General features: G+C 44.2%; 1 protein-coding gene across 2 annotated transcripts in view; it reads right to left on the minus strand.

Annotated features, from left to right (window-relative positions):
* Positions 1–27,048, minus strand: part of phf20l1 (PHD finger protein 20 like 1) — a 170,265-nt gene that overhangs the window by 111,911 nt on the left and 31,306 nt on the right. For both annotated transcript variants that reach the window (XM_068031404.1, XM_068031403.1), the window contains exons 7-9: positions 25,269–25,479; positions 18,749–18,883; positions 6,232–6,314 (exon numbers count right to left, since the gene is read on the minus strand). In XM_068031404.1, coding sequence (XP_067887505.1) covers positions 6,232–6,314; positions 18,749–18,883; positions 25,269–25,479 — 429 coding nt within the window. The remainder of the gene's footprint in view (positions 1–6,231; positions 6,315–18,748; positions 18,884–25,268; positions 25,480–27,048) is intronic.

The raw sequence follows: 27,048 nt of genomic DNA on the forward strand, positions 1-27,048 counted from the left end.
TCCTCCTGGCTGGCCTCCCACATTCTACCATCCATTTACTTGAAATCACCCAAATCTCTGCTGCTAATGACCTTACTTGCACCAGGTCCCTTTGCTCGTTGACCTACACTGGCTCCCTATTAAGCAATGCCTCAATCTTTGTTTTGAAATCCCTCCATGGCCTCGCCATCTCTATAATTTTCTCCAGCCTCAGAACCCTCCAAGATGCTACTCTAATTCTGCTCTTGAGAATCCACAATTTTAATTGCTCCATCATTGGTGGCCATGCCTTCAGCTGCCTAGACCCCAAGCTCTGGATTTCCCTGCCTACACCTGTCTCTCTCTTCCCTCTTTTAAGATGCCCCTTAAAATCGACCTCTTTTACAAAGTTTTTGGTCATCTGCCCTAACTTCACCTTATGTGACTGTCAAATTTTGCTTTGTAATGCTCCTGCAAAGCACTGTGGGACATTTGATTACATTAAAAGGTGCCATATAAATACAACAAAAACAAGAAATGCTGGAATCACTCAGCAGGTCTGGCAGCATCTGTGGAAAGAGAAGCAGAGTTAACGTTTCGGGTCAGTGACCCTTCTTCGGAACTCGGAGGTTCCGAAGAAGGGTCACTGACCCGAAACGTTAACTCTGCTTCTCTTTCCACAGATGCTGCCAGACCTGCTGAGTGATTCCAGCATTTCTTGTTTTTGTTTCAGATTTCCAGCATCCGCAGTATTTTGCTTTTATTTTACCATATAAATACAAGTTGTTGCTAATGACCTGAAAATATAGTCTTCAAATTACAAAAATACTCCAGGCAATTTTCTTAATTTTTCCCTGCAAATGCTTCCACTGATCCAAGAAGAACAATTGGCAAGATCCAAATTGAAGGTAACTTGTAATTTGCTGTAACAATGTTAACTTAGACTCCTAAGTAATGATTTAAAACTAAAAAAGGATTAGGCAAAGCTTCAAACATACTCTCCTAAATACATTTAAATATTACATTAGTGACGACGCTTTAAAAGAACTTCACGAGCTGTAAAATGCTTTGGGCCATCCTGAGGTCAAGAAAGGACTATATATAAATGCAATTCTTTCCTTCACACTTTTTTTTTCCTCCTCCTTTTTGCATCACATTGAAAATAAAACTCATTGCACCATCCACTCTAATTCACTTTTCTTCTGGGAACTCAAAAAACAGATCTCTTTATGGCAAAAATGAAGTATCATTTTGCCTAAGAGCATTTCTTCTTTAATTCTCTGTCAGTATGAGAGTTAAAGCCATCTTCACTCTCAGGAATCACATGCCGGTTGAACTGAATAAAACCGTTGCAACAATTGGATGGTTTGTTTGAGACTGATACATATGGTGAGAGTTGGGGGCTGATGAGGGGGCAAGCCATTCAATACAAACTCTTCTCAAATTGGCTGAAAAATGCACTTCAAAAAATAAGTTATGCAAATTCACAGTCCATGTCACTTTTTTTGGAAGATATTTATTAGCCTGCGAGACCGGTGGCAGTGTAATGGAGCAGACTAAGGGTCCAGGGTGGTCGGCACAGCGTGACAGCAGACTAAAGCAGCAGACCAAAAGGGAGCACAGTGACAACGACAGCAGTGTAAAGGAACGGGGCGAGAGGGAGCACAGTAAGACTGACAGCAATATGAAGGAGCGGCAGAGTGGGAGCACAGTTGGACCAGCAGCAGTACAAAGCAGCGGGCCGGAGAGAGAGCACAGTGAGAATGGCGGCAGTAAAAAGGAGCGGGCCTGAGAGGAAGCAGCGACAATATAAAAGTAGTGGGCCTGAGGGAAGCACAGTGAGACCAATGGCAGTGGAAAGGAACTGAGCGAGAGGGAGCACAGTGAGACCAGCAGCAGTACAAAGGAGCTGGCCTGTGAGGGCAGTGCTGACCAACTGCATTTTAAAGTAAATCACAGTGTCATGTCACAGGGAAGGTAAGTGATTGGTGAGCATTTTTTTCTTTTCTCTCTAAACTAGGGTATTGGTTTAAATTAGGAGCTGGGAAATTAAAGAATATTCAATCGGGGTAGTGCAAATAAGTGTTTTAATAATAAGCACAGAACAGTACTGGAGGTATTAAAATTGATAGTTTAAACAGATTGTTTAAAAAGGGAATACAGGTTTTTTTTTAAATTTAAGATCATGGTTGGGCAACTGTGACCTGTTGCTTGCAATTCCTGCACTATGTGGGAACTTCAGGACACTTCGTGTGTCTTGGATGCCCACGTGTGTAGGAAGTATCTCCAGCTACTTCAGCTCGAGCTCAGGATTTCAGAGCTTGAGGGGCAGCTGGAGTCACTGCAGAGCATCAGGGAGCAGGAGTTTTTCCTGGATCATACGTTCTAAGAGGTGGTCATCCCGCAGGCAGGAGTTCAGCATATTGGTGGACGGCCAAGCTAAAGACTAGGAAGAGGTAGGAAGTGCAGGAGCCTTCGGGGTGCGTGCTACTCTCAAACTGGAGATGTTCAAGAGCTATAGAGTGGTGATATTAAGAAACTTCAATTACCCAAATATCGATTGGGATAATATTGGAGGGAGAGGAATTTCTGAAATATGTTCAGGAGAACTTATCAGTATGTTCAGAGCCCAACCAGAAAGGTGGCACTGCTGGATCTGGTGCTAGAAAATGAGGTGGGCCAAGTGTCTGTCAGGGAGTACTTGGGTAAGAGTGATCATCACATCATAAGGCTTAGACTAGTAATGCAAAAAAGCAAGGAACGAAATAAGGTAGAACGTCTAGAGATTGGAAGAGGGCTAATTTCAATGTGATGAGAAGGGATCTAGCCAGGGTAAAATGGAACCAAAGACTAGCAGGCAAAACTGTCATGGAACAATAGGTTATCAGGTCTCCTTGGATGATGCGGGAGATAGAGGTTATGACGAAATTTTAAAAAAAGTGTATGATGCATGTCAGCTGAACTCTTCAAGTGAGAGCCAGACCATATACAATAAGTTCAGAGGGGAGGTGAAAAGGAAAATAAGACTGGCAAAGAGAACATAAGAATAGAATGGCAGTCAACATAAAAGAAACACAAAAATCTTCTCACGGCATGTAAATAGTTTTTCTTTATTGGTTTATGGGATGTGGGCGTCGCTGGCAAGGCCAGCACTTATTGCCCACCCCTAATTCCCCTTAAATTGAGTGGCTTGCTAGGTCATTTCAGAGGACATTTAAAGAGTCAACCATATTGCTGTGGGTCTGGTGTCACATGTCGGCCGCACCAGCTAAGGACCCAGATTTTCTTCCCTAAAGGATATTAGTGAACTAGATGGGTTTTTACAACAAATGGCAATGATTTCACGGTTATTATTAGATTAGCTTCTTTTTAAAATTCCAGATTTATTGAATTCAAATTTCACAATCGGCTGTGGGACTGAAACCCATGTCCCCAAAGCATTGAATGAGCCTAGGCTTCTGGATTACTAGTGCAGTGACATTACCACTATGCCACCGCCTCCCCTCAAGATGTATATAGTCAAACGGGTAGCAAGAGATGGAGTGTGGCCTATTAGAGACAAAGAGGGAAATATATGCTTAGCGGCGCAGGGCAAGGCTAATATACTTCATGAACAAAGTGCTCATTAAGAAAGCGGAATCTGACAAAAAGTGGAAACAGTAGAGGCAATGAATAGGGTAAAAATTGAGTGGGGGGGGGGGAGCGGGGAGGGTACTAAAAAGGCTGACTATGCTTAGGATAGATAAGTCAACTGATCCAGATAGCTTGCATCCCAGGTTGCTAAAGGACGTGGGCATGCAGATAGCAGAAGGGCTTGCCATAATCTTCCAATCTTCCCTGGATATGGAGGAGCTGCCAGAGGACTGCAGAGTGGCAAACGTGACAGCCTTATTCAAGAAGGGGTGCAAGGACAGTCCTAGCAACTACAGGCCAGTTAGTTTAACATCAGTGGTGGGTAAGGTTTTTGAAACAATAATCAGGAAAAAAAAAAATCAACAGGCACTTTGGAGAGGTTTGAGTTCATTGAGTGTCAGCACTGATTTGTAAAAGAGATCCATGCTTGACTAATCCAACTGAATTTTTTTGATGAAGTAACAGAGAATGTTGATGAAAAGATGCAGTGGATGTTGTTTATATGGATTTTAAGAAAGAGTTTAAGATATCACATAAAAGGCTAGTTAACAAAATTGAGGCTCATGGAATAAGAGGGTCAGTGTCCAATTGGATAGAAAATTGGCTTAAGGGCAGAAAACAAGTTGTTGTAGTAAATGGTTGTTTTTCAGACTGGAGAATGGTAGACAGTAGTGTTTTTCAGACTGGAGGATGGTAGACAGTGGTGCTGCCCAAGGGTCAGTGCTGGGATTACTGCTTTTTTGCTATATACAAAATGACTTGGATCTTGTAATACAGATTGGAATTTCAAAATTTGCCGATTACATTAAACTTGGAGTGTGGCAAACAAACAGTGAGGATATGAACCACCTGCAAAAGGACATAGATAGGCCAGCATAATGGGCAGTCAGGTGGCAGATGGAATTTAATACAGACAAGGTGAAGTGATGCATTTTGGGAGGAGTAGGGAGAGGCAATATAGACTTAATGACACATTTCTAAAGAATGTTCAGGAACAGAGGTACCTGGGGGTGGGGATGGTGGTGCATGTGCATCAATCTTTGAAGGTGGCAGGTCATATTGAGAGAGTAGTTGGTAAAGAATGTGTGATCTTGGGCTTCGTAAATAGAGGCAATGAGTACAAAAGCAGGGAAGTTATACTGAACCTTTATAAAGCTCTGGTTAAGCCCCAACTGGAGTATTGCATTCAGTTCAGGTCACCGCATTTTAAGAAGGATATGAGGGTCCTTGAGAAGATGCAGAGAAGATTTACCAGAATGGTTCCAGGGTTGGGGGACTATAGTTACAAGGTTAGGTTGGAAAATCTTGTGGTTTTCGTCTTAGAACAAGGAGATTGAGGGCAGATTTAATAAAAGTATACAAGATTATGACAGGCTAAAATAAGTTATGCAAGGAAAAACTGTTCCCATTAATTAATGGTACAAGGATTAGGGGACACAGATTGAAGGCTTTGGGCAAGAGATGCAGGGAAATATGAAGAACTTTTTTTATGCAGCAGGTGGTAATGACCTGGAAATTGCTGCCCATGAGGGTGGTGGAAGCAGAGATAATCAATCAATGACTTCAAAAGGAAATTGGATGGCCACTTGGAGGAAATAAACTGCAGGGTTACAGAGATCGAGCCGGGGAGTAGAACTGACTGGAAAGCTCTGTGGAGAGCTACCATGGACTCGATGGGCCGAATGGCCGCATTTAAATTTTACGGAGTGAAATAAAGATTAGGCCATATCTATGGGAATAAGAGAGAAGCTGAAATATCAAACTTTTAAGAATATTTTTATTATATTCTCCCATCAAATTTTTATCATGTAGAAATTTGACATTCCGCAAACACAAAATTAGCTTTTTAGGACCAGAGAAGTTGTTCAGTTACGATTTAGTATTTTCGTTTAAAAACCCAGTTCCACCTTATTTAACAAAGCATAACTTTTTGGGTTTTAATATTGCATAAAAGGGAATGTTCACATCTGTTCTAGTGATAGCTAAAGATTGCTGTCTGCAGGGACAGTGGATGAGTAGGGAATTACTGACAGCAACTTCGGATTTCTGTGTTTAATTGCACTTGTGCGGATGCTGGAAGTTGCTGTCTGTAGCTTGGAAGAGATAGAAGCCAAGTAATGTCTATAAATGGTGTGAAAGAAAATAACCTACTCTAAGATTACTTATTATAGTTCCATACAGCAGTTGAGAACTAGTATTTTCTACCATATAGAGAAATAGATAAGTTTAATATAAAAACAAATAGGTTTTTGCTAATATTCACTTGTTCTTTCACTGCTTAACAAAATTTCATAGCTGTTAAATTCTAAAACAAGTTCTAGTGTAGTGATATTGACATCTTTTTAAGACAATAAAGATCACAAAGGCAGAGGATAAATCAAATAGCTGCAATAAACTGAAGAGTATCTTCTGTTTGACGGTTGCTACAAATTTACCTGAATATGTGAGTAATCTAAAACACAGAAGCAAGAATAAGAAAACCCCAAAAATATAGTACTATTCATTCTGAAATTTACAGGCTTTTAAAACCCATGTTTGGCATCGGCTGATCATCAGGATCATCCTTCCTAATCTTTCCATCCTTGGTCTGTGGTGCTGGCCCTCCATCTGGTTAAAACATATTTAGAAAGAGTTTCATACCTGATCAGGCACATGGTGGCTTCCAATACCATCTTCCAGCATTTCAGAACCATCTCCACTCACAGCTTTTGATGCCAATAGCCCTGCAGAAAAAGAAAATTTGTATACACATTTATGAAACAATCCTATTGTCAGCAAATGTACTTACTTCCAAAACAGAACAAGCAAAAATACAATTATAATATCCCATGCTTCTGTAAATCCTCAAAGGAATCTGAATGCCATTACCGGTGTCTGATTTTAATTCATTATGCAGTTAGTCTGAATCCTGGAGTACTGAGCTACATAGAGACTCTTTGATAGCATTTCACTACATAAAACCGTGAGCAACTCCACTTCAGGAGTCAGTTTTACATCAAGACTTAACACATGAAAAGTGTTGTTCCTGATTTGACATTTAAGGGAGAATAATGATGTTTATCATTGCTGTAAATATACCATTTCTATACCATTTGCTTGTTTAATCTTAAATAAATTCTAATGTTGACTTATAGTCTATGGCTCAGTCTTGGAGTGCATAATGGCATGCAATATATTCAAATAAGCCAGAATACAATGGCTAGAATTCTATAATTTGAAATAAAAGCAAAATACTGTAGATGCTGGAAATCCACAATAAAACCAAAACGTGCTAAAAATACTCAGTAGGTCTGGCAGCATCTGTGGAGAGAGAAAAAGTTAACTTTTCAGGTCAGTGACCTGTCATCAAAACTGGCAAAGGATAGAAATGTAATAGGTTTTAAACAAATAAAGTGAGGGTGGGACAACAGAGAACAAATGGAAAGGTACTGATAGGACAGTGGGTCACAGAGAATAAATGACAAGGTGGTCATGGGGCAATGGCAAAGACAGAGTGTGTTAAAGGTGTTGTGAAATAGAAAGCGTTAGTGTAGAGAGGGTGTTAAAGACAGAATAATGAAAGCCCTAGCCAAAAGCAAAGCATGAAAAAAAAGTGGGCAGGCACATGGTAAAAAAATGTGTAATGATTGTTTGTTTCATCATTAAACTTTTTTTAAACCATGTGCCTGCCCACTTTTTTTTCCCCCCAAGTTTTGCTTTTGGCTAGGCCTTTCATTATTCTGTCTTTAAAACCCTCTCTGCACTAACGCTTTGTATTTCACAACACCTTTAACACACTCTTTGCCTTATGACCTCCTTGTCAGTTATTCATTGTGACCCTCTGTTCTGTCAACACATTCCCATTTGTTCTCTGTTGCCCCACCCTCACTTTATTTGCTTAAAACCTATTACATTTCTAACCGTTGCCAGTTCTGATGAAAGGTCACCGACTTGAAACGTCAACTTTGCTTCTCTTTCCACAGATGCTGCCAGACCTGCTGTGCATTTCCAGCACTTTTTAGTTTTTTTTTTAATTGAAAACTGGATTTTGTTACATTTATCCAGATACTGGACAGAAAGGTACAGTTTTTAATGCAGGATGTGATGTCCACTTGCAGAAGTAGTACATGGAGCCCAAGTAGAATATCTAATGTAAAAGAAAATACAGGGGTTCGTTGACATAATTAAGGTACACAATATTAAAAGGAAGGAAATGGGCAGCATGAATAGGAAGTTGGCTAAAGGAGAGAAAATTGACTAGTTGGATTTATTTGGAGAGTTGTAAACAGTATGTTCTCCTGAATCAATGCTGTAACCATTGCTTTTCTCCATCTGCATATAAATGACTTGGACTCCGCTCTAGAGGCCACTATCAAATTTGCAGACAGCAAAAAAAAAAAGAGCATGGTTAATGGTGGTGACTGTAGCAACTTCAAGAGGACATACAATTTAGTAGTACAGGCTGATAGAAGTCAAATGAAATTTCATGCAGAGAAATATAACAATGGCCCAAATTTTGCAGTTGTAATGACAGCGAAACGGTCAGTGTCACCACCATTACAACTGCGAAACTGACAGCAACTTCCAGCATCCGCACAAGTGCAATTAAACACAGAAATCCGAAGTTGCTGTCAGTAATTCCCTACTCATCCACTGTCCCTGCAGACAGCAATCTTTAGCTATCACTAGAACAGATGTGAACATTCCCTTTTATGCAATATTAAAACCCAAAAAGTTATGCTTTGTTAAATAAGGTGTAACTGGGTTTTTAAATGAAAATACTAAATCGTAACTGAACAACTTCTCTGGTCCTAAAAAGCTAATTTTGTGTTTGCGGAATGTCAAATTTCTACATGATAAAAATTTGATGGGAGAATATAATAAAAATATTCTTAAAAGTTTGATATTTCAGCTTCTCTCTTATTCCCATATATATTGCCGAATCTTTATTTCACTCCGTAAAATTTAGTAAAAAGTGAACGATAATCAGTGCCTTTCACTTCCTGGTTTGCGGTGTGAGAATTCTTCAATGTGATTGACTGCTTAGCCTGCTTGATGACATCACCATTGCTGGACACCTGGAGATATCCTAGTGCCAGAATCAAACTAATATCAGGAAAGGAGAAATTCATGCCACAGCAATCGCTAGATTTTTGTAGGCAGCTTTCTTCGAGGTCAACGGCGAGCGGAGTCATTTTGCCACTGATTGCAAATTCTGGGCCAATACATGTTGGGAGGAGGAACAACAACATTAAGGGGAGGCGGTGACGTAGTGGTAATGTCACTGGACTAGTAATTCAGAGCCCAGGTTAAGGCTCTGGGAACATGGGTTCAAATCTCACCACAGCAAATGGTGAAATTTGAATTCAATTAATAAATCAGCAATCAAAGCTAGCCTAATGGTGACCATGAAACCATTGTTGATTGTTGTAAAAACCTATCTGGTTCACTAATGTCCTTGAAGGAAGGAAACCTGCAGTCCTTACCTGGTCTGGTCGACATGTGACTCCAGACCCACAGCAATGTGGTTGACTCTTAAATGCCCTCTGAAATGGCCTAGCAAACCACTCAGTTCAAGGACAATTTGGGATGGGCAATAAATGCTGGCCTTGCCAGCGACACCCACCCTGATCGTCACTGATTTCAGTTTTGCTGGGCTCCTTGATGCCACACTCAGTCAAATGCTGCCTTGACGTCAAAGGCAGTAACTCTCACCTCACCTCTGGGAATCAGCACTTTTGCCCAAGGTGGTAATGAGGTCTGGAGCTGTGTGGCCCTGACGGAACCCAAAATGAGCATGTGGGAACAGGCTGTTAGAATTAGAATTAGAACATTACAGCGCAGTACAGGCCCTTCGGCCCTCGATGTTGCGCCAACCTGTGAAACCATCTGACCTACACTATTCCATTTTCATCCATATGTCTATCCAATGACCACTTAAATGCCCTTAAAGTTGGCGAGTCTACTACTGCTGCAGGCAGGGCGTTCCATGCCCCTACTACTCTCCGATTAAAGAAACTACCTTTGACATCTGTCCTATATCTATCACCCCTCAACTTAAAGCTATGTCCCCTCGTGTTTGCCATCACCATCCGAGGAAAAAGACTCTCACTATCCACCCTATCTAACCCTCTGATTATCTTATATGTCTCTATTAAGTCACCTCTCCTCCTCCTTCTCTCCAACGAAAACAACCTCAAGTCCCTCAGCCTTTCCTCGTAAGACCTTCCCTCTATACCAGGCAACATCCTAGTAAATCTCCTCTGCACCCTTTCCATAGCTTCCACATCCTTCCTATAATGCGGTGACCAGAACTGCACGCAATACTCCAGGTGCGGTCTCACCAGAGCTTTGTACAGCTGCAGCATGACCTCGTGGCTCCGAAACTCGATCCCCCTACTAATAAAAGCTAACACACCATATGCCTTCTTAACAGCCCTATTAACCTGGGTAGCAACCTTCAGGGATTTATGCAACTGGACACCAAGATCTCTCTGTTCATCTACACTACCAAGATTCTTCCCATTAGCCCAGTACTCTGCATTCCTGTTACTCCTTCCAAAGTGAATCACCTCGCACTTTTCCGCATTAAACTCCATTTACCATCTCTCAGCCCAGCTCTGCAGCCTATCTATGTCCCTCTGTACCCTACAACATCCTTCGGCACTATCCACAACTCCACCGACCTTAGTGTCATCCGCAAATTTACTAACCCACCCTTCTACACCCTCTTCCAGGTCATTTATAAAAATGACAAACAGCAGTGGCCCCAAAACAGATCCTTGTGGTACACCACTAGCAACTAAACTCCAGGATGAACATTTGCCATCAACCACCACCCTCTGTCTTCTTTCAGCTAGCCAATTTCTGATCCAAAGCTCTAAATCACCTTCAACCCCATACTTCCGTATTTTCTGCAATAGCCTACCGTGGGGAACCTTATCAAATGCCTTACTGAAATCCATATACACCACATCCACTGCTTTACCCTCATCCACCTGTTTGGTCACCTTCTCGAAAAACTCAATAAGGTTTGTGAGGCACGACCTACCCTTCACAAAACCGTGCTGACTATCGCTAATTAACTTATTCTTTTCAAGATGATTATAAATCCTGTCTCTTATAACCTTTTTCAACATTTTACCCACAACCGAAGTAAGGCTCACAGGTCTATAATTACCAGGGCTGTCTCTACTCCCCTTCTTGAACAAGGGGACAACATTTGCAATCCTCCAGTCTTCCGGCACTATTCCTGTCGACAATGACGACATAAAGATCAAGGACAAAGGCTCTGCAATCTCCTCCCTGGCTTCCCAGAGAATCCTAGGATAAATCCCATCTGGCCCAGGGGACTTATCTATTTTCACACTTTCCAAAATTGCTAACACCTCCTCCTTGTGAACCTCAATCCCATCTAGCCTGGTAGCCTGAATCTCAGTATTCTCGACAACATTTTCTTTCTCCACTGTAAATACTGACGAAAAATATTCATTTAACACTTCCCCTATCTCCTCTGATTCCACACACAACTTCCCACTACTATCCTTGATTGGCCCTAATCTAACTCTAGTCATTCTTTTATTCCTGATATACCTATAGAAAGCTTTAGGGTTTTCCCTGATCCTATCCGCCAATGACTTCTCGTGTCCTCTCCTTGCTTTTCTTGGCTCTCCCTTTAGATCCTTCCTGGCTAGCTTGTAACTCTCAAGCGCCCTGAGCCTTCACGTCTCATCCCAACATAAGCCTTCTTCTTCCTCTTGACAAGCGCTTCAACTTCTTTAGTAAACCACGGCTCCCTCGCTCGACAACTTCCTCCCTGCCTGACAGGTACATACTTATCAAGGACACGCAGTAGCTGCTCCTTGAATAAGCTCCACATTTCGATTGTTCCCATCCCCTGCAGTTTCCTTCCCCATCCTACGCATCCTAAATCTTGCCTAATCGCATCATAATTTCCTTTCCCCCAGCTATAATTTTTGCCCTGCGGTATATACCTGTCCCTGCCCATCGCTAAGGTAAACCTAACCGAATTGTGATCACTATCACCAAAGTGCTCACCTACATCTAAATCTAACACCTGGCCGGGTTCATTACCCAGTACCAAATCCAATGTGGCATCGCCCCTGGTTGGCCTGTCTACATACTGTGTCAGAAAACCCTCCTGCACACACTGGACAAAAACTGACCCATCTAAAGTACTCGAACTATAGTATTTCCAGTCGATATTTGGAAAGTTAAAGTCCCCCATAACAACTACCCTGTTACTCTCGCCCCTGTCGAGAATCATCTTCGCTATCCTTTCCTCTACATCTCTGGAACTATTTGGAGGTCTATAAAAGACTCCCAACAGGGTGACCTCACCTCTCCTGTTCCTAACCTCGGCCCATACTACCTCCGTAGACGAGTCCTCAAATGTCCTTTCTGTCGCTGTAATACTCTCCTTGATTAACAATGCCACACCCGCCCCCCCTTTTACCATCTTCTCTGTTCTTACTGAAACATCTAAATCCCGGAACCTGCAACATCCATTCCTGCCCCTGCTCTACCCATGTCTCCGAAATGGCAACTACATCGAGATCCCAGGTACCAACCCATGCTGCAAGCTCACCCACCTTATTCCGGATGCTCCTGGCGTTGAAGTAGACACACTTTAAACCAAGTTCTTGCTTGCCAGTGCCCTCTTGCGTCCTTGTAACCTTATCCCTGACCTCACTACTCTCAACATCCTGTACACTGGAACTACATTTCAGGTTCCCATTCCCCTGCTGAATTAGTTTAAACCCCCCCGAAGAGCACTAGCAAATCTCCCCCCCAGGATATTGGTACCCCTCTGGTTCAGGTGAAGACCATCCTGTTTGTAGAGGTCCCACCTACCCCAGAAAGAGCCCCAATTATCCAGGAAACCAAAACCCTCCCTCCTGCACCATCCCTGCAGCCACGTGTTCAACTCCTCTCCCTCCCTATTCCTCGCTTCGCTATCACGTGGCACGGGCAACAACCCAGAGATAACAACTCTGTTTGTTCTCGCTCTAAGCTTCCACCCTAGCTCCCTGAATTTCTGTCTTAAATCCACATCTCTCTTCCTACCTACTTCGTTGGTGCTTATGTGGACCACGACTTGGGGCTGCTCCCCGTCCCCCTTAAGGATCCCAAAAACACAATCCGAGACATCACGAACCCTGGCACCTGGGAGGCAACATACCAACCGTGAGTCTCTCTCGTTCCCACAGAACCTCCTATCTGAGTATCTGTTGCTGAGTAAGTGCTTCTTGATAGCCCTTTTGATGATAACTTCCATCACTTTGCTGATCACAGAGTCAACTGACGGGGCAGTAATTAGCCAGATTGGATTTGTCCTGCTTTTTGTGGAATAGACATACCTGGGCAATTTTCTATATTGTTGCATAGATGCCAGTGTTGTAGCTGAACAGCTTGAATAGGGGCACGGCCAGTTCTGGAGCACAAGCCTTCACTACTACTGTCAGGATGTCGTCAGGGCTCATAGCCTTTGCAGTATCCTGAGCCTTCAGTTGTTTCTTGATATCATGTGGAATGAATCGAACTGGCTGAAGACTGGCATCTATGATGGTGGAGACCACAGGAGGAGGCAGAGATAGAATCCACTCGGCACTTCTGGCTGAAGACAGCTGCAAATGCTTCAATGAGGATGGGGACGATTTTGGAGCCACGTCTTCACAGTAGTTGTTTAATTGTCCACCACCATTCATGACTGTGTGTGGCAGGACTGCAGAGCTTTGATCCGATCCATTGGTTGTGGGATCACTTAGCTTTGTCAAAAGCATGTTGCTTCTGCTGTTTAACATGCATATAACCCTATGTTGTAGCTTCACCAGGTTGGCACCTCATTTTAAGGCATATTGCCTGGCTTGATGGTAATGGTAGATGGGGGATATGCCATGCCATGAGGTTACAGATTGTGGTTGAATTCAATTCTGCTGCTGATCACCCACTTCATGGACATTCAGCAATGAGCAGTTCAGAATTGATTCCATTTAGCAGTGATAGTGCCACACAGAACGATGAAGGGCATTCACAGTGCGAAGGGACTGCGTGTCCACAAGGACTGCGAGTGAGTATTGGTATGAGTAAAGTCATGGACAGATCCATCTGCAACAGGTAGATTAGTGAGGGTGAGGCCAAGTAGCTTTTTCTCTCATGTTGGTTCACACCACCTGAAGACCCAGTCTGGCAGACATGTCCTTCAGTACTCGTCCAGCTTAGGCAGTAGTGGTGCTACCAAGCCAAACTTGGTGGACATTGAAGTCCCCCATCCAGAGTACATTCTGTGCCCTTGCCACCCTCAGGGATTCTTTCAAGTGGTGTTCAACACAGAGGAGCACTGATTCATCAGCTGAGGGGGGCCAGTAGGTGGTCATCAGCAGGAGGTTTCCTTACCTGTGTTTGACCTGATGCCATGAGAATTCATGAGGTCCGGAATAAACATAGAGGACTACCAGGGCACCCTCCTGCCTGCACTGCACTTCTGGCAGGTCTGTCCTGCAGGTCTTTTTTATTCGTTCATGGAATGCGGGCGTCACTGGCTAGGGTCAGCAATTATTACATATCCCTAATTGCCCTTGAGAATGTGGTGGAGAGCTGCCTTCTTGAACCGCTGCAGTCCATGTAGGGTAGGTACACCAACAGTGCTGTTAGGAAGGGAGTTCCAGGATTGTGACGCAGCAACAGTGAAGGAACGGTGATATAGTTCCAAGTCACGATGGTGTGTGGCTTAGAGGGGAACTTGCAGGCGGTGGTGTTACCATGCATCTGTCCTTGTCCTTCTAGGTGGTAGAGGTTGCGAATTTGGAAGGTGCTGAAGGAGGCGGCTTGGTGCGTTGCTGCAGTGCATCTGGTAGATGGTATACGCTGCTGCCACTGTGCGCCGGTGGTGGAGTGTGTAAATGTTTGTGGATGGGGTGCGAATCAAGCGGGCGACTTTGCCCTGGATGGTATCGAGCTTCGAGTGTTGTTGGAGCTGCACTCATCCAGGCAAGTAGAGAGTATTCCATCCCACTCCTGACTTGTGCCTTGTAGATGGCGAACAGGCTGTGGGGTGTCAAGATTCCTAGCCCGATCTGTTCTTGTAGCCATGGTATTTATATGGCTACTCCAGTTCAGTTTCTGGTCAATGGTAACCCCCAGGATGTTGATAGTGGGGGATTCAGCGATTGTCATGTCATTAGATGTCAAGGAGAGATGGTTAGATTCTCTCTTGTTGGAGATGGTCATTACCTGGCACGAATGTAACTTGCCACTGAACAGCCCAAGCCTGGATATTGTCCAGGTCCAGCTGCATTTTGACACGGACTGCTTCAATATTTAAGTCGTCGCGAATGGTGGTGAACATAATGCAATCAGCGAACATCCCTACTTCTGACCTTATGATTGAAGAAAGGTCATTGATGAGATAGCTGAAGATGTTTTGGGCCTCGGACACTACCCTGAGGAACTCATGCAGTGATATCCTGCAGTTGAGATGATTGCCCTCCAACAACCACAACCATCTTCCTGTGCGCTAGATACGACTCCAACCAGCAGAGAATTTCCCCCGATTCCCACAAGTAGCTATGCCATACTCCATCAAATGCTGCCTTGATGTCAAGGGCAGTCACTCTCACCTCACCTCTTGAGCTCAGTTCTTTTGTCCACGTTTGAGCCAAGGCTGTAATGAGGTCAGGAGGTGAGTGGCTCTGGCGGAACCCAAACTGAGCGTCACTGAGCAGGATATTGCTAAGTATGTGCTGCTTGATAGCATTGTTGACGACACCTTCCATCACTTTACTGATGATCGAGAGTCGACTGATGAGAGTAATTGGCTGGGTTGGATTTGCCCTGCTTTTTGTGTACAGGACATGCCTGGGCAATTTTCCACACTGCCAGGTAGATGCCTGTGTTGGTAGCTGTACTGGAACAGCTTGCCGAGGGGCACAGCAAGTTCTGGAGCACAGGTCTTCAGAACTATTTCCGGAATTTGCCAGGGCCCATAGCTTTTGCAATATCCAGTGCCTTCAGACATTTCTTGATATCATGCGGAGTGAATTGAATTGGCTGAAGACTGGCATCTGTGATGCTGGGGACTTCAGGAGAATGCAGAGATGGATCATCCACTCGGCACTTCTGGCTGAAGATTGCTGCAAATGCTTCAGCCTCATCTTTTGCACTTATGTGCTGGGTTCCTCCATTATTGAGGATGGGGATATTTGTGGAGCCACCTCCTCCAGTTAGTTAATTGCTCACCACCATTCACGACTGCATGTGGCAGGACTGCAGAGCTTTGATCTGATCCGTTGGTTATGGGTCCGCTTAGCTGTCTATCACATGCTGCTTACGCCTTTTGGCACACAAGTAGTCCTGGCTTGTAGTTTCACCAGGTTGACACCTCATTATGAGGTATGCCTGGTGCTGCTCCTGGCATGCCCTCCTGCATTCTTCATTGAACCAGGGTTGGTTCCCCAGCTTGATGGTAATGGTAGAATGGGGGATATGCCGGGCCATGAGGTTACAGATTGTGGTCGAGTACAATTCTGCTGCTGCTGATGGCCCACAGCGCCTCATGGATCCCGGCTTTGGGTTGCTAGATCTGTTCGAAATCTTCCATTTAGCACGGTGGTAGTGCCACACAATACGATGGAGGGTATCCTCAATGTGAAGACAGAACTTTATCTCCACAAGGACTGTGCGGTGGTCACTCCTCCCAATACTACAGTCATGGACAGATGCATCTGCAGCAGGCGGATTGGTTAGAACAAGTTCAAGTATATTTTTCCCCCTTGTTGTTTCCCTCACCACCTGCCGCAGACCCAGTCCAGCAGGTATGTCCTTCAGGACTCGGTCAGCTCGGTCAGTAGTGGTGCTACCAAGTTACTCTTGGTGATGGTCATTGAAGTCCCCCACCCAGAGTACATTCTGCGCCACTGCCACCTTCAGTGCTTCCTCCAAGCGCTGTTCAACATGGAGGAATTCTGATTCATCAACTGGGGGGGCAGTAGGAGGTTATCAGCAGGAGGTTTCCTTGCCCATGTTTGACCTGATGCCATAAGACTTCATGGGGTCTGGAGTCGATGTTGAGGACTCCCAGGGCAACTCCCTCCCGAATGTATACCACTGTGCTCACCACCTCTGCTGGGTCTATCCTGCCAGTGGGACAGGACATACCCAGGGATGATGGCAGTGGCGTCTGGGACATTGCCTGTAAGGTATGATTCAATGAGTATGACTATATCAGGCTGTTGCTTGACTAGGCTGTTGGACAGCTCTCCCAATTTTTGCACAAGCCCCCAGATGTTAGTAAGGAGGACTTTGCAGGGTCGACAGAGCTGGGTTTGCCGTTGTCCTTGCTGGTGCCTAGGTCAAAGCCAGGTGGTCCGTCCAGTTTCATTCATATTTGTAATGGTTAGATACAACTGAGTGGCGTGCTCAGTTGCTCTGGACAAAACATACCCAGGGATGGTGATGGAGGAGTCTGGGTGACTGGCTGCAAGATATGATTCAGATAAGTCAGGCTTTTGTTCGACTAGTCTGTGGGACAGCATTCCCAATTTCGCACAATGACTTTGTAGTGTCAAGTGGGCAGGATGTGCCTTTGTTGTTTGCAGTGCTTAGTTCGATGCCAGGTGGTCTGTCTGTTTTTATTCTCATTCAAATTTTGTGTAGCAGTTCGATACAATGGATTGGCTCGCTTGGCCATTTCAGAGAGCAGTTAAGATTCAACCTCATTGCTGTTGGGTCTGGAGTCGCATGTAGGCTGATCTGGGTAAAGATTTCCATCCCTGAGGTGAACAAAGTGGGTCTTTACGACAATCTGGTAGTTTGTTGATTAGTGAGACTAGCATTTTATTCCAGATTTATTTATAAATTCCCCAGCTGCCCTGTAGGATTTGAACTAATGTCTTCGCAGCATTAGTCTGGGTCTCTGGATTACTAGACTAGTAACATTACCACTATGCTACCAATCCCCACGTAGAAAAAGACCAATTGGATAGCACTTTCAAAGAGCCGGCACAGGCACGATGAACCAAATGGCCTCCTTCTGCGCTGCAAGATTCTATATAGATACAAGATACACTAACCTTTCAAATACTTCAGATGGGCTCAATCATGATACAGTTAAGCTCTAAGGGCTGCCGACAATGCCAACGAGTAGAGGCTCAGCCGCCTGCATTACAACAGTAACTACACTTCTAAAATACTTCACTGGCTGTAAAGAACTTTGGAAAGTCCAGTGGTCATGAAAGGTGCTATATAAATGCAAGTCTTTCTACCTTGGTTTTGGTGCTGAAAAAGTGTGAAGCCTGACAGTGTTGCATCTATGACAATTACATTAATCTTCAAGTCTGTTGCCTGACGAGCTGAAAAGATTGGCTACTGGAGCCAGTTTCTGACCAAACAACAATTCTTTAATAGTTGTTCCTTCCTCCAAAATAAGGAGCTGGCCAGAGGAAAAAATTCACATAAAATATTGAAGAACAAAAAGGACAGTGCAATGGGCAGAGTATATAACAGAGAAAAAGATACTAAGATAAAATAGGCAAAAGGAAAATGAACAGAGAAAGAGATTCAATTACCCCTCCCCCCAATCGACATCAGCAGAATTCCCAAGTAATGACCAATTTAGTCAACATAAAGTGACCTGGATTAATATTAGCCCCTTTGTATAGCATATGCACAGTTACTGGTTTTCCACCTTTGTGTAAAAATAGAGAAAATTGCAGACCACCAATAAAAAGCCTGAATTCTCACGTAATAAAGCAGAACTCTACTTATGTGGTTACTATAAGCCTGGTAATTGACAATTATCGCACATCTAGGGATCCTAAGCACTGGACCAGCCAAATGCATCCAAGCTCTTCATACTTGAGTAACTGTGCTGGCTCTCTATGGGGAAGAGGTACAGTACTCCAAATCTGATGAACAAAAAGCTTCATGTGAATTTCACAGCAGTTTGTTTTGGAAACTATAACACATCAATGGATTTTTATGCACAGCAGACATCCAACAGATCAAACAAAAAAATCAGTAACAAAGTTGGGAAATACAGCACAACAGTAACATCACCAACAGAAACTTATGAAGGGAGCAGACAGACTTTCATCAATTGAGGGATGAACTTTGAAATATGCTTGCGCTGACATGTCTTGAATTTTCAACGAGTTCTAACCTGTGATTTTGTTGAGACGTGCTCTTTTTGCCTGAAATGAGCAGATAACGCTGGCCTTCCTCTTCCTTGCTCCTGATGTTTCTGCTTGTCCTAAAGTCTGCTTTGGCTCATCGAAGGTCAATGGCTCAGAGTTTCCTGGATAAGATCAACAAAACCATTAAGGTTCAACATCTCAGCACAGCATTAAACTGAAATTAATTCAAATTCAAAGCTTAGTTACTCTGAATAGAATCCATTAAAGCCCTGTAGTGAAGTCCTTCACTGCAGTAATCACTTTCATCTTTGCCACTTAAACACTGATCTACCAATGACATTTTTAATGCTAATTTCCTCTCATGAGAGCAATGAAGTAGTGAGATCATCCATTGCGCCTTGTCCTAATGTCTATTCTTCACGTAAGCTTGGCCAACTCCACCCATTTAATTTCCTTGCAAACTCCACAATACACATCGGATCTTGCATCCTGCATTATTTTCCCCTACCAGTTAGCTTTCTTTGATAGCTAGTGACAGCTACAAGGTTGCAGCAGTTCAGGAGCCATTATATTCTACAGCACATAATCATTGCTATTCTGTATTCATTCTCAGAGCCCTGATCATGTAATTAAGAAGATTTTTCCTACTTTTTTCCTCTCCCTCTTCCCATACACCTCTGCTGAGCATTGACTCCTTGAAACTCTAATTCCACAGAACTGCTTGCACTATGGTACCTCGCCTAAACCAATCAACTTTTGTATGTGGGACCTAGATAGTGTACATCAGTGGAGTCGTCAGAACTATATCTGTGCAGGTGTTTATACACAAAAGTGTACTTCAAAACAGCACTGGATCAGGCAATCCAAAAATCACTTGGGATTGTTACATTTCTAAACTAAATGTTTATTTCCCTTTACTCAGCTCACTAGCAGCTGAGCCACACATATTTCTAGTGCCTTTGTTCCCTGGGAATAACGAGAGAAGACAGCTTAGGGGATTCTAGATACGTGTAGCAACAGGTTATGGCAGACACAATAATAAATAAAGCTGAATGGGCTGCAAGGCCGATGCATATTTAAAGAATTAGAAAATGAGCCAAAAAATGTGAGACGTTTTCTGGATTCTTAGTCTTAAGTAAGTGCCTAAAAGAAATTATCTGCTTCCATATTTGAGAAATTCTAACAAGAGCTTTTCATTCCATCATTTCACAGTTAAAAAATAAATTTCTTGGCAGAATGCCATTGCAAAGCTTAAAGTGCACCGATGGCCTAACAATGCTAACTTGGCTCAGATGCTAGCGCTTTTGCCTCGAGTCAGAGGTAGCAGATTCAAGCTCTACCTCAGTGAGCACGTAATCTAGGCAGATGCTCCACTGCTGTACTGAAGGAATGATGCATTGCCACAGATGCTACCTTTTGGAAGAGGCATTAAATTTAGATTAGCTAGTCATTTGTTTAGATGTAAATTGGTTCTCACCTTTGCCTACAGTACATTATAAAGCAAAGTATTGCAAATGCTGGAAATCTTAAATGATAGAAAATGCTGCAAACAATGTAATTAATTTGGCTGAAAATCATTATGCTCTGGGACAGCCTTTTTTTTAAATTCATTCATGGGGTGAAGGCATCACTGGCCAGGCCAGCATTTATTACCCATCCCTAATTGCCCTCGAGAAGGTGGTGGTGAGCTGCCTTCTTGAACCGCTGCAGTCCATTTGGGGTAGGTATACCCACAGTGCAGTTAGGAAGGGAGTTCCAGGATTTTGACCCAGCGACATTGAAGGAACGGCAATTTAGTTCCAAGTCAGGATGGTGTGTGACTTGGAGGGGAACTTGCAGATGGTGGTGTTCCCATGTATTTGCTGCCCTTGTCCTTCTAGTTGGTAGAGGTCGCAGGTTTGGAAGGTGCTGTCTAAGGAGCCTTGGTGCGTTGCTGCAGTGCATCTTGTAGATGGTACACACTGCTGCCAATGTGCGCCAGTGGTGGAGGGAGTGAATGTTTGTAGATGGGGTGCCAATCAAGCAGGCTGCTTTGTCCTGGATGGTGTCAAGCTTCTTGAGTGTTGTTGGAGCTGCACCCATCCAGGCAGGTGGAGAGTATTCCATCACACTCCTGACTTGTGCCATGTTGATGGTGGACAGGCTTTGGGGAGTCAGGAGGTGAGTTACTCACCTCAGGATTCCTAACCTCTGACCTGCTCTTGTAGCCACGGTATTTATATGGCTACTCCAGTTCAGTTTCTGGTCAATGGTAGACCCAGGATATTGATAGTGGGGGATTCAGCGATGGTAATGCCGCTGAATGCCAAGGGGAGATGGTTAGATTCTCTCTTGTTGGAGATGGTCATTGCCTGGCACTTGTGTGGCACAAATGTTACTTGCCACTTATCAGCCCAAGCCTGGATATTGTCCAGGTCTTGCTGCATTTCTACACGGACTGCTTCAGTATCTGAGGAGTCACAAATGGTGCTGAACATTGTGCAATCATCAGCGAACATCCCCACTTCTGACCTTATGATTGAAGGAAGGTCATTGATGAAGCAGCTGAAGATGGTTGGGCCTAGGACATTACCCAGAGGAACTCCTGCAGTGATGTCCTGGAGCTCCAACAACCACAACCATCTTCCTTGGTGCTAGGTATGACTCCAGCCAGCGGAGTGTTTTCCCCGATTCCCATTGACCTCAGTTTTGCTACGGCTCCTTGATGCCAAACTCGGTCAAATGCTGCCTTGATTTCAAGGGCAGTCACTCTCACCTCACGAGTTCAGCTCTTTTGTCCATGTTTGAACCAAGGCTGTAATGAGGTCAGGAGCTGGGTGGCCCTGGCGGAACCCAAACTGAGCGTCACTGAGCAGGTTATTGCTAAGCAAGTGCCGCTTGATGGCACTGTTGATGACATCTTCCATCACTTTATTGATGATTGAGAGTAGGCTGATGGGGCGGCAATTGGCCGGGTTGGACTTGTCCTGCTTTTTGCTAAGAACATGAAAGGTACTACATAAATACAAATTCTCTCTTTATGCTTTTGATGCCTTCAGTTGCCGAGGCCATAAACTCTGGCATTCCCTCCCTAAACCGTTTTATCTGTCACTTGCTTTAATCCGATCTTTAAAATCTACCTCTGACCAAGCTTTTAGTCACCTTCCAATATCTCCTTATGGTTGGGTGTTAAATTTCAGTTAATAACACTCCCCATGAAAGGAAATTATTTATTTATTGGTTGCTACACTTCAAATTTTTTTTAATCATTGTAGCAACATAGAAAATTTGAGACACAGGAGGCAGCCATTGGCCCATCGTGTCCATGCCGGCCGTCCAGACAAGAGTTATCCAGTATAACCACACCTTTTAATAGAACCATGTGAAGACCTCAATTACACTGTACCTCAAACTTCTAAACTCAAGGGACTACAAACTAGGTTTATGCAAACTGTCATCAGAAAACCCTTTAAGTCATTATATCATTAGAGTAAATCTGTGCTGTGCCCCCTCCAAGGCCAACCTCTTCTGAGGTTCAGTGCCATAATACTGTGGACGGGGTCTAACAAAGGCCCTGTACAATTGACGCATTATTTCCTTTTTTATATTCCAACCCATTGGTGATAAAGATAACATTGCATTAGCTTTCTTAATTAGTTTTTGTATCAGTGCAGGAGCATCAAGTGCTCTGTGCACATGTACTCACATATACCTTTGCTCCACAGCTCCTAGTCTGTCAGTGGCAAAAGCCCAGAAATATGGACTATATCTGAAGAATTCTTGTTTAACTTGTTGGTCCAATGTCCAGACTGAGCAACATCCCATCATGATTCAACCTATCTACATACGGTATGTTTGGGAGGGAGAAATGGAAATGGCAAGTTCTGAATACTACTACTATAGTAATTTGTTCATATTCCAAACCAGGGAGAAATCTCAAGAAAGATGTAATGAGTATGGTTTCATTGTGCATCAGCTATCACATAATAGGTTAGATAGGTGTTTTAAGGAAACTGGAACAAAGGCTAATGGGGTCTGAGTGGGCACAAAGGATTAGGACTATTGCTTCTGTTGAGGATAAACATCAACAAAAACAGGCTGGGTTGAATGGCCCATTTCTGTACTGTAATTGCTAAGTAATTCCTTGTGTGTTGGACCTGATTCAACTGTGTTAGGCAATTAAAAAAACTGTTGTGCCTTTTAAAAAATATAATTTTTTTTCCAAAATATACTTTATTCATAAAAATCTGTAAAAAAAAAAAATACATGACAAAACAGATCGAAACAGCACCAAGTCAAAAAAATACAAACAGTGCAAAAGGAGATCAGTTTCCTCCAATACAGGTGCAATGAGTTGCCTCACCACCCTTCCATTTCATTTTTCATGCCATATACAAGTTACAGCAAAAGAAAATTTTCCCGACACAGTTAGAGGGGTTTTCCCTGGATCCAGCCCCTCAGTTCAGTTTGGTGGGGGACCTTACACAGTGGTCTTTCCCCATTGAGCCTTTGCTGCGGCTGCCCCAAGCTTTAGTGTGTCCCTCAGCATGTAGTCCTGGACCTTGGAATGTGCCAGTCTGCAACATTCAGTTGTGGACAACTCTTTGTGCTGGAAGGCCAGCAAGTTTCTGGCAGACCAAAGGGCACTTTCACCGAATTGATAGTCCTCCAGCAGCAGTTGATGTTTATCTCAGTGTGCGTCCCTGGGAATAGCCCAAAGAGCACAGACTCCTGTGTTAGAGCTGCTTGGGATGAACCTCGACAAAAACCACTGCATCTCTTTCCACACCCGTTTTGCAAAGACACATTCCAGAAGGAGGTGGGCAACCGTCTCTTCACCACCACAGCCACCACGAGGGCATTGTGCGGAGGGGGTGAGACTTCGGAGTGCAGGAAGGATCTGGCGGGGAGGGCTCTTCTCACCACCAGCCAAGCTATACCTCGGTGCTTGTTTGAAAGTTCTGGTGATGAGGCATTCCGCCAAATGACTTTGACGGTCTGCTCGGGGAACCATCTGACAGGATCCACCATCACCTTTTCCCGTAGGGCCTTGAGGACATTCCGTGCAGACCACTGCCTGATGGATCGGTGGTCAAAGGTGTTTTTCTGCAGAAACTGCTCCATGAAGGATAGGTGGTACGGCACAGTCCAACTGGATAGAGCGTTCCGCGGCAATGTGACCAGGCCCATCCTTCGCAACACCGGGGACATAGAACCTCAGCACGTAGTGACACTTGGAGTTTGCGTACTGGAGGTCTACACACAGCTTGATTCGACCGCACACGGAGGTAGTGATCAGGATGAGGGCAATGTTGGGTACATTTTACTCGCCCTTATCTAGAGGTTTGAACACCGTGTCCCTCTGGACCCGGTCCATTTTGGATCCCCAGATGAAGTGGAAAATGGCTCGGGTGACCGCCACAGCGCAGCAGTGGGGTATGGGCCAGACCTGCGCCACGTACAGCAACGTGAGCGCCTCGCACCTGATGACCAGGTTCTTACCCACAATGGCGAGAGATCGCTGCACCCACTTGCTCAGCTTGTGTTGTACCTTGGCTACTCGCTCCTCCCAGGTTTTGGTGCACGCCCCAGCCCTTCCGAACCATATCCCCAGCACTTTCAGGTAGTCTGACCTGACGGTGAAGGGGACAAAGGATCGGTCAGCCCAGTTTAGTTTAGAGATACAGCACTGAAACAGGCCCTTCGGCCCACCGAGTCTGTGCCGACCATCAACCACCCATTTATACTAATCCAACACTAGTTCCATATTCCTTCCACATCCCCACTTGTCCCTATATTTCCCTACCACCTACCTATACTAGGGGCAATTTATAATGGCCAATTTACCCATCAACCTGCAAGTCTTTGGCATGTGGGAGGAAAAAGGAGCACCCGGAGGAAACCCACGCAGACACAGGGAGAACTTGCAAACTCCACACAGGCAGTACCCAGAATTGAACCCAGCTGGAGCTGTGAGGCTGCAGTGCTAACCACTGCGCCACTGTGCCACCCCTTTTTTTTTTTTAAATGGGGTGTCAACCGAGTGAAGCTGCAACCCAGGACTAGTTCCCAAAGAACATGGCCTCGCTCTTGCCGTGGTTAACTTTGGCTCCCGAGGCCAGTTCAAACTGGTCGCAGATGCTCATCAAGTCTGCGCACAGACAGCGGATCCGAGCAGAAGACGGTGACGTCATCCATGTACAGGCTGCCTTGGTCCTAAACTCTGGAATGTGCTCCCTCGACACCTGTCTCGAACTCCTTTATGTTATATCTTACAGCCTAACCCACTGACTAACCTTTTGGTCATCTGACCTAACATCTCTCCATATGGCGAAGTGTTAAATTTTGTCTGATAATACGAACATACGAGGAGTAGGCCACTCAGTCACTCGAGTGTGCTCCGCCATTCAACAAGATCATGGCTGATCTGATTTTAACCTCAACTCCATATTCCCACCTACCCCTAATAACCTTTCATCCCCTTATCAAAAAACAATTTTGTAAAGCACTTTGCAGCATTTTTACTGTTAAAGGCACTATATAAATCCAAGCTGTTGTAAAACTAACCTGAGATAGCAACAGATGCAGGCTCTTCTTGTTTCTTGTGTGCTTCATCCTCTGTCTCTTTAAATTCTGACATCACTCTCTCTTTCTTGAAGTGGGATCCTCTCCCTATTTTTCTCTCCACCTTTTCCTTATTCACTCGATGCTTACTGACTGTTTTATTCTTTGCGGCAGCTGCTGCTGCTGTAGCAGCTTTAACGAGAGCTAACCAGTCCTGTAAAAAAGTTCCATTATTCAAAATCATTTCTTTTGCATTAAACTGATCTTAGCCAGGGTAATGGTAGAGTTACTATAATTAGAATGAGTGCCCAAAAGTTACTATACAATGCACTCTCTTGATTTTTGCATGTGGATATAATTAGAGGACAGGGCTGAGCTTAACCTGCGAAAACAAACATTACATAGAAATAATAGTCACTTAGGTGAAGAATCAAAGGACAGCTCACAACTGAGCAACTACAGCCCATCACAGAGTTAATACAGTCAGGAGAGCAGGAAGGTGTGAAGAATAGCAGGGGAAATGGGAAGAAATACAACTATATTTTTATAAACACATGAAGAGCAAGACAACTAAAGAAAATTTAGGGCCTATTAGGGACCATAAGGGTAACCTGTGTGTGGAAACAGAGAAAATAGGAGGAGTAGGCCATTCAGCCCTTCAGGCCTGCTCCGCCATTATGATCATGGCTGATCATCCAACTGAGTAGCCTGTTCCAGCTTTTGCCCCATACCCTTTGATCCCTTTAGACCCAAGTGCTATATCGAACTCCTTCTTGAAAACATACAATGTTTTGGCCTCAACTGCTTTCTGTGATAGCGAATTCCACAGGCTCACCACACTCTGGATGAAGAAATTTCTCCTCATCTCAGTCCTGAAAGGTTTACCCCGTATCCTTAGACTATGACCCCTGGTTCTGGACTCCCCCATCGGAAACATCCTTCCTGCATCTACCCTGTCAAGTTCTGTGAGAATCTTATAGGTTTCTATGAGATCCCCCCCTCACTCTTCAGAACTCCAGTGAATATAATCCTAACCGACTCAGTCTCTCCTCATACGTCAGTCCTGCGATCCCAGCAATCAGTCTGGTAAACCTTCGCTGCACTCCCTCTATAGCAAGAACATCCTTCCTCAGATAAGGAGACCAAAACTGCACACAATATTCCAGGTGTGGCCTCACCAAAGCCCTGAATAATTGCAGCAAGACATTCCTGCTTCTGTACTCAAATCCTCTAGCTATGAAGGCCAACATACCATTTGCCTTTTTTACCAGCTGTTGCGCCTGCATGCTTACCTTCAGCGACTGGTGTACGAGAACACCCAGGTCTCGCTGCATATCCCCCTCTCAGTTTATAGCCAGATAATAATCTGCCTTCCTGTTTTTGCTACCAAAGTGGATAACCTCACATTTATCCACATTATACTGCATCAGAGGAATGTATGATGGCATTGAGAGTGCTTTTGGGCGAACCATCAAGAAGATCGCCCCCCGCAAATCTAAATCAGGGGACATAATCGCTGACCAACGCAAACAAATGGACCGCTGGGTTGAGCACTACCTAGAACTGCACTCCAGGGAGAATGTTGTCACTGAGGCTGCCCTCAATGCAGCCCAGCCTCTACCAGTCATGGTTGAGCTGGACATACCGCCAACAAAATCGGAACTCAGTGATGCCATTGATTCTCTAGCCAGCGGAAAAGCCCCTGGGAAGGACAGCATTACCCCTGAAATAATCAAGAGTGCCAAGCCTGCTATACTCTCAGCACTACATGAACTGCTATGCC

This window comes from Heterodontus francisci, chromosome 5 (genome assembly GCF_036365525.1).
Source record: "Heterodontus francisci isolate sHetFra1 chromosome 5, sHetFra1.hap1, whole genome shotgun sequence".
Taxonomy (NCBI): domain Eukaryota; kingdom Metazoa; phylum Chordata; class Chondrichthyes; order Heterodontiformes; family Heterodontidae; genus Heterodontus; species Heterodontus francisci.